The sequence below is a fragment of the Arachis hypogaea genome, chromosome 14 (assembly GCF_003086295.3).
Source record: "Arachis hypogaea cultivar Tifrunner chromosome 14, arahy.Tifrunner.gnm2.J5K5, whole genome shotgun sequence".
NCBI classification, from domain to species: Eukaryota; Viridiplantae; Streptophyta; class Magnoliopsida; order Fabales; family Fabaceae; genus Arachis; species Arachis hypogaea.
Genome location: NC_092049.1, coordinates 49082270 through 49090723, shown reverse-complemented (window position 1 = coordinate 49090723; position 8454 = coordinate 49082270). Strand labels below are relative to the sequence as shown.

General features: G+C 34.8%; 1 protein-coding gene across 1 annotated transcript; it reads left to right on the top strand.

Moving 5' to 3' along the window:
* Positions 1-3341: 3341 nt before the first annotated feature.
* LOC112742585 (uncharacterized) lies at positions 3342-7484 on the top strand. Its single transcript, XM_072216093.1, has 4 exons — positions 3342-3587; positions 3969-4015; positions 4124-4439; positions 7225-7484. The coding sequence occupies exons 1-4, from the start codon at positions 3357-3359 to the stop codon at positions 7294-7296; spliced, it is 666 nt and encodes a 221-aa protein (XP_072072194.1). The 5' UTR covers positions 3342-3356; the 3' UTR covers positions 7297-7484.
* The last annotated feature ends 970 nt before the right edge of the window (positions 7485-8454 follow it).

Here is an 8454-nt window from a genome sequence, read left to right as displayed (position 1 = left end):
TTGGCGCGCTCTCAATTGCGTTGGAAAGTAGACATCCTGGGCTTTTCAGAAATAGATAATAGTCCATACATTGCCCGATATTTGATGGCCCAAACTGACGTTCAAGGTCAGCCTAAAACATCTTGGCGTAAAACGCCCAAACTGGCACCAAAGCTGGCGTTTAACTCCTGGAACAGCCTAAGCACGAAAAAGCATCAATGCTCAGCCTAAGCACACACCAAGTGGGCCTCGAAAGTGGATTTCTGCATTATATGCACTTAGTTACTCATTTTCTGTAAACCCTAGTTACTAGTTTAGTATAAAAACTTCTTTTAGAGACTTATTTTAGATCTTTGGAATATTTTTTGAACCATCTTATGCTATCCTTGACCATGGAGGCTGGCCTCACGGCCATGCCTAGACCTTCCATTTATGTATATTCTCCGGTGGAGTTTCTACACACCATAGATTAAGGTGTGGAGCTATGCTGTTCTTTATGAATTAATGCAATTACTACTGTTTTCTATTCAATTCATGCCTACTTCTTCTCCAAGATATACTCTCGCACTTAATTCAGTTAAGTCAGAATGAAGAGGTGACCCGTGACAATCACCCAATCTTCGTTACTCGCTTAGCCATGATCGCGTGCCTGACAACCACAAAGCGGTCTACTTGATGTTCAACGTAGTCCTTGGACGATAGCTGGAGTATACTCTCTTGGATATCTAATACATGGACCGAGTCCATGAGATTAGTATCTTCGTGGTATAGGCTAGAATTATTGGCAGCCATTCCTGGGAACCAGAAAGTCTAAACCATGTCTGTTGTATTCCAAGTATGATGTAGGAAGGGATGACTGTGACGAGCTTCGAACCTGCAAATGTGGGGCACAAGTGACAAGTGTGCAAAAGGACAACGGACCTATTTCGACGCTAGCGGGAACTGACAGATGATTAGCCATGCGGTGACAGTGCATATGGATTTGTTTTCATCCTAGAGGATCATACAGCTTGCCATGGAAGGAGGTAACGAATGATTGGAAGAAGGCAGTAGGAAAGCAGAGGTTCAGAAGCAACAAAGCATCTCCAGATGCTTATCTGAAATTCCCACCAATGAATTACATAAGTAACTTTATCTTATTCTATATTTTATTTATATTTTAATTATCCAAATCTCATAACCATTTGAATCTGCCTGACTAAGATTTATAAGGATGACCATAGCTTGCTTCAAGCCGACAATCTCCGTGGGATCGAACCTTACTCACGTAAGGTTTATTACTTGGACGACTGATAAACCACTATTTTGATATATAATTTGCCATAGCTGCCCTGAAGTTAGGTGACGCGAAGGCGTGAATGACGCGCCCACATCGTATCTGCGAATTGCAATCCGCGCGAACGCGTGGACGACGCCTCCGCGTCACTCTGCCGCGACCTAAACATACCAGAAATTGCTTGGAGGGATTTCTGGGCTGTTTTGACCCAGTTTTCAGCCCAGAACACACAGATTAGAGGTATAAAGTGGGGGAATGCATCCATTCATCAAGATAAGCTCATAATTCATAATTTTAGTTTTGGATGTAGTTTTTAGAGAGAGAGGTTCTCTCCTCTCTCTTAGGATTTAGTTTTAGGATTTAGGATTATTTCTTCTTCAGTCACAGGTTCAATATTCCACTACAACAAATATGGCCTTTAGCAACGCCAAATTTTGCAACGCCTTAAAACCATTCTCTTAGATAGGTTTAGACAACGGTTTTTTAAAGTGTTACTGTTGAATTCAGTTTTTCATCAATTTCTGGCAACAAATTAAAACCGTTCTCTTTGACTATTTTAAAGAACGGTTTTATAACCGTTACCATGATTTGGCTTTAAGCAACAGTTTTTTATTGTTGTTTAAAGAATTGTACAAAAGAAACGCATTAAAACCGTTGCCGAAATGCTACACTTTAAAACCGTTCCATTAGATGGTCTTAGACAATGGTTTTTATAGTGTTGTTGTTGAAGTTCATTTTTTCATTATGCTATAGTAACAAAATAAAACCATTCTCTTTAACTATTTTAAAGAACGGTTTTACAACCATTACAACAATTATTTATGAAACAACCATTTTCTAATATTATTTAAATAATTATACAAATTAAACAATACTAATAAAAATAATTTCAAATAATTATATAAATTGAAACTATTTTTTCTATAAATAATGAGTTTATAAAATACTCAAAAACTATTGTTATAAATAAATAACAAATATTATTTTAAAAAAATAAAATTAAAATAAATATATTATAAATATTATATATTATTATAAATATATAAAAAATATTATATTTTGAACACATAAAGCTAAAATAAATTTATAATAAATATTATATATTTTTATTATAAATATATAATAAATATTAATATAAAGAAATAAAATTAAAATAATTTTAAAAAAATATTATATATCTATTATTGATTATTATATAGCAAATATATAACAAATATTATTTTTGGAAAAATAAAAATAAAATAAATTTATAATAAATATTATATATTTTTATTATAAATAATTATTTTGTTATAACAAATATATATTTTTTGTTAGAAATAATTATTTGAATTCAGCAATAAATTGATAAATAATATTTTTCAATAATTTTAATATAGTATATTAGATTTTAAAATTATTATTCTATATTTCTATCCACCCATTTTTATCAAAATATGTATTTTATCTATATCCTTTTATAAAATCTCTCATTCCTAACTCTAAATTCCCAAATTAAATAAAAAAACCCTAATTTCCAAATTCCAAAACCCTAAACACCCCCCTCACTGAGCACACAACCCCCCACTCATAAGCGTAACACATACACACACAGAGACACGAGAGGAGGAAGGAGAAGAGGACGGCGCCGGCGGGTTAGGTGCCGTCGTCGCCGTCATTGCCAAGCCCGAAGGAGAAAGATAGTCCGCAAAGGGAGAGTGAGGGACGGTGAAGAGAAGCTGCGCCAACCCCGCAACGCCACTGCGTCGTCGCCTCTGTTGAGCGGTCGCCATCATCGTGCGAGAAAGGAGAAGGATCCGTCGAGGGGTCGCTGAGCCGCTGCAGTCGCCGTCGCGTGCATTTTTGTCACAGAAGCTTCCATTTCTGTCACTTTCATGTTGCGGAGAGAAAGAACAACGCATGAGCCAGGGGCCAGGGAAAGGGAGCCACCGCCATTGCATCCTGGCTATGCCGCCGTTCAATCCCATCGCCATCCATAAAGTCGCAAGGAGCATTTGTCGTTGTTGATTGATGGTGCCAGCCTCGTTGTCGCGTCTGTAAGGAGAAAAGGTCATGTGGAGAATGGAGAGCTGCTGTGTGCCGCCGTTATTTCACCGTGGCCATGGAGAGGAACGTGAATGGAAAAGGAAACAGGGCAGCTGCTACTTGGGATTTGAGGAAAACGGCTCTGTTCTGCCTTGCCTCTAGGTTCTGCAAGTTGCCAGAGTCCTCAGCCACCGGGAACCAGCACTGGAGCTGCCCAAAATCACTACTACTGCTCTCATGGGAGCTGGTATTGGAACCACTGATGGAGCTGCTGTGTTTAGTGATTTTCACGAGTTGTGACATCGAGGTAGGGAATATTTTATTAAATTATATATTTTAAACTTTGAATGCCTAAAAAGTTTACTGGATTGTTGCGAATAGTTGAATGCTTCATATGTAATGGATTTTGGTTGTAGATTAAATGTGTGACTGGTTGTGCCTCTTCTTGATTTTACGATAGTAAGGTAGAACATGTTGATATGTGTATGCTGTAGTCTGCAAGAGTGTGTTGAGAAGATACATGTCTAATGTTGTTCTGATTTTGATTTGGAAACTGGTTTTCTGAAAATGAAAAATTCCTATAGCTGTTTAGATGCTCTCTTTACTAACTTTGTTTCTTATATTTTGATTCACAGTTTAAGATAGCCCTTTTTTCTACGTTTCATTTTCTACAGGATTGAAATTGTAGATAAATGCTTTTGCCATGACACAATGGAACAGATTGTTGATTCTTTGGTGTGCAGTGAGCTTTACATCTTCCATTGAATTTAAGTACCTCCAACACAACTTTATCTTAGAATTTCATTTATTCTGCTGCTAAAATGTCTTTGGTGTTGCTCTTAGTTGTAGTCTCTTATCTCACAAGTCACCAGGAAGCCCCAAATCGTCACTCACCATCGTCGCACCATCATCATCGCTGCATTCTTCCCGGCGCCGCTGCCTCCTTCTTCCCGGCATCACTGAGTCTCTCCACGGCGTCGCTGCTTCTCCCCTCTCCGAGGCTTCACCGCTTCTCCACGGTGTCCTTGCTTCTCCCTTGTTCAGTTTCTACCTCGCTGCTTCTGCTTCACTATCTTGGCTGATTGTGGATTGTGCTTCGCTGCTGCTGCTTTGCTGCTGCTGCTTCGCTGCATTGGCCGTTTGTGGGTTGTCATCTGTGGTAAGTGGTCTTCTTCTCTGATTTCTGTTGCTTAGTTAGGGATTGATTGGCTGTTGGGTATTTTTGTTGGCTGTGGAAAGTGGTGATGTTTGTGAACATGAGCAAGATGAGTGTTGAATGTTGATTGAGTTTCTGTTCTGGTTTGAATTTGGACTGTGTACTTGTGAAATGAACTTGGGGCTTAGGTTAGTCTGTTATTTAAGGTAGCAAAACTTTTATTTTGGTCATGGGTTCTGTTCTGAAACTTAATCAGAACTAAATTTTATATAAAAGACCTTCAATTGTTTTTGATTTTTTCTTAGGGATATGAAGTTAGCAAAACTCATCATGAATGCCTAATCTTCTGCCACATTTAGCATTCCCTGTAGCAAATTTATTTCCATCTAAAACTATAATATATCAGTATCTGTATATGAAGATTATAAGATTAGATAGAAATATAGCAGGGGCTAATTCCACTTTATTTTTTATTTAGACCACAAGAAGAAATAAAATTAATTATATGTATGTGCTGCCTAAATTACCCAACATATGCTAAAGAGTAACTGAATGTTTCAATGAATCCTCTAGAAGAATGGTTATCTAAATAACAATAATAACAACAACAAGAAGCACAATTTTAAAACAGTGTTTAGTTCTACAATAACAATTATGATAGATTAGGCAACAAGTCTAAAGTGTTAACATAAAGAAAATAATATCAATGACTTGGCATGCATTCAATCAAAAGATCAACAATTTAATTCAAAACACAGGAAAGAAATTTGTCAACCATGTCATTAGTGAGAATTAATAATCCCTTTTACTTTGCATTTAATAAAAAAGGTTATCAGTGCTGGCACCAGCAAGCACAAGCACTTTCTTGATTACTATGTTGATTAACACTAACCCTGACTAATGGATTCAGCTAAAAAATATTCTAAAAATATTGAATAAAAAAGTTAAGATATTTTTTTAATTATTTTATTGCATTGACTATTTTGTGCATTGTTCAAAAACTGTTTTGAGGCTTTATTTGGCTAATTAGATAGAAAGGGAAATTTGTATTTGGCCGTTTGTGCATTGTTCAAATTTGTATTGTTCAAAAATTGTTTGTGCATTGTTCATTAATTTGAGTTCTAGTTAGCAAAACTCATCATTGTACTAATTGTTTTAGATTTTTTCTTGGGGAAAGAGTGTAGTAGATGAAACATATGATGATGCTGTCTATTTGAAGATGAACACGTTTTGTTAGTGCATTGTGTTCTGGATTTCTGTGTTGCTAAACTTGATTGATTTCCTTACATTATATTTCTGTGTGGTTTCATTAGTATTATTCTACCTAGAAAAAGAAAATAGGGATTTAAAAGGATGTGGCAATATGCATGATAATATGTAGTAAAGGACTAAAGGGATTTTTCTTTCTGTTTTTTTTTATTGCTTAAAAGGGGGATTTAGTAATAGTTTCCTTCTTTCTATTGTGCTTAACTGCTTATCCATTTTTCTAAAAACTGGTTTTAAAAGTGAATTTTTTGTTAAAAAATCTGGTTATGAATTACTTATATTTTTATTCTTTGTTGCTATTTTAGTTTGTCTCTTTAAAACCAGAAAAAGAGATAATAGTGAAGAAAATTTACTGATTAATTGATTGCCTAAGCTTCTTTGCATAATTTGTTAGATACAAATTGTTAGTCTCATGATTAGTTGAGATGTTCTCTTTTGTATATGTGTGCAGTGGTTGACTTCTAGAAATTCTTTAGATGCAATAAGCTCTTGATTGAAAAAATCATTTATAGTTAGTCTAAAACATATGTCCATGTCTTTTATTTTAGTTGACATAGTACTGTTTTATCCTTGTTAATGGCTGATTTCATGCCTTATTTTGATTGAGCAATGATGATGATGGCCTTATTATGCTAATTTTTATATTGCTGCTGATTGCCATTTTCGCTTGCTGCCGTTTGATTTTAGTGCTGATTAGTGCTGATTTGATTCTAGTGAGTTCATATGGGTTGATTTTGCTGTTTGTTTAAATTCAGAAATGTCCTATTTACTGCCAGAATGTTGCCGAAATTTCTAAAAATTTGTGTTAATTGAATTCCAATTTGTGAATTGAATTTGGTAATTTGTTACTTTAGTTTTGTTTCATGACCAAATTCAACTCAATAGGTTACTTTAATTTGTTCTTTTTTTTTCAATTAAATATCTTATAAATTAAATCAATAAGAGGGATGGTATATAATTATTATCTTTGTATAGAGACAATAGTGAAGAAAACACCTCCTTCTTTCCCTTTCTCCTCTTTTCTTCTTCTTCCATTTTTGCCTTCCCCTGTCTTCAGAAATAGAACAAAAATGCCACTGTTCCCCTGTTTCTGTGCTCATCCTCCACCGTGTGCCACCAGTAGCCGCCTCTGGGTCGACACTGCTCTGCCTCCATTCTCCCTCCTCTTGCCATTTTCTGTTTCTGCTTCTTCTGCAAGTTCTCAATTTATTTCCCTATTTACATTTTCTTAGTTTAATTAGTTTGTTCAGTTTTTGTTAAATTAGTCAGTTTAGTTATGCATGCTTAGTGGATTTTAGGTGGTTAGGAAGTTATATATGATTTGTAGTGGATTTAGGTTGAACTTTTTGGTTGCTGCTGATGCCTGGAATGAACGGTTTCAAATTGTAGAGTGCTATTTTATCCTTGTTAATGGCTGATTTCATGTCTTGTTTTGGTTGAGCAATGATGATGATGGCCTTATTATGCTAATTTAAGTAGACATTATTAGTAGTTTTATATTTGATTTTTTTTCTTTTTTTAGAGGAAAACTATGTTGGAGGGGAAATCGAACTTCATTAAGGTCAAACTTTTAAGAGCAAATGTTACAGAGTAAAAGTCATGAACTTATGGATCGGACATGATGATAAATCTATTTGCTACTTAGCTAGTTCAACTCTTCTTTGTTATTTTGCAACATTAGATGATATAGTGCGAGGTTGTCATGATAGTATATATATTGTGGTATTTTGAATGTGATTGTAGATCTTACAACAATTTTTATAAGTCAAATTTGATGGAAAATGTTCAATTATTTTTCTTTAGTGACTTTATTCAAATAGTTTAGATTATTTATTGACTCTAAATAATTAAAAAAAATGAAATTAATTTGATTCACGAGAAAACTACTATTGGAAATAAAAAATTATATAGTACAAAAAACCGTTGTCAAAAGTTACAAAGGACAACAGTGTTAAAACCGTTGCCAAAAAATGACACCAATGGTAACGTTTTTAAACCATTGTCTTAGACAACTATAAAATGGCAACGGTTCAAAAACCGTTACCAAAAAACGGTACCAATGGTAATGCTTTATAACCGTTGCTGTTGTGGATAACAAAACTACCACAGTTTAAAACCGTTGCCTATTCATGTACGGTTTTAAACCGTTGTATCATGAAAAAGAACGGTTTAAAACCGTTGCATTTCGAGTAACGGTTTGAAACCGTTGTTTAAAATTTTGTTTCAAAACCGTTGCCTATACCAATAACTTTGGCAACGGTTTTTTGGTTACCGTTGCCTTAGGTAAAAAACCGTTGCCTTTGAGCATTGGCAACGGCCGCATATACCACAGGTCAAAAACCGTTAACAAAGCGTTGCCTAAAGTTTAGGGAACGGTTTTTCAACCTATGGCAACGGTTTTTGACCGTTGCGAAAAGCCTTGTTTGTTGTAGTGTTCCTTTTTTTTTATATTTCTCTTTTACTTTCAGATGCTTTAATGCTTGTATTAGTTATGTTGCCTAATTGGCTTATGAACTCCATGTTAGAATTGATTTCTTTATTTAATATAATTTGAGGTATTTCAGAATTATGATTGCTTTCTTTTATTTATATAAATAATTTAGATTTTTCCCTTTTTGGCTTTGGTTGAGTCATTGGAGACGCTTGAGTTATCAAACTCATGGTTGATTGAAAATTGGAATTCTTCCAGAATTAATTCGGGTTCAAATAACTCTAGCTTTTCCCAAGGAAAGACTAGGACTTGAGGAATTAG

Excerpts from the sequence above, each read along its gene's own strand:
- LOC112742585 (XM_072216093.1), top strand. The coding sequence starts at position 3,357 with ATGGAGAGGAACGTGAATGGAAAAGGAAACAGGGCAGCTGCTACTTGG. Across the intron at positions 3,588-3,968 it reads TCACGAGTTGTGACATCGAG|ATAAATGCTTTTGCCATGAC; the intron begins GTAGGGAATATT and ends TTGAAATTGTAG. Across the intron at positions 4,440-7,224 it reads TTTGTGGGTTGTCATCTGTG|AGGAAAACTATGTTGGAGGG; the intron begins GTAAGTGGTCTT and ends TTCTTTTTTTAG.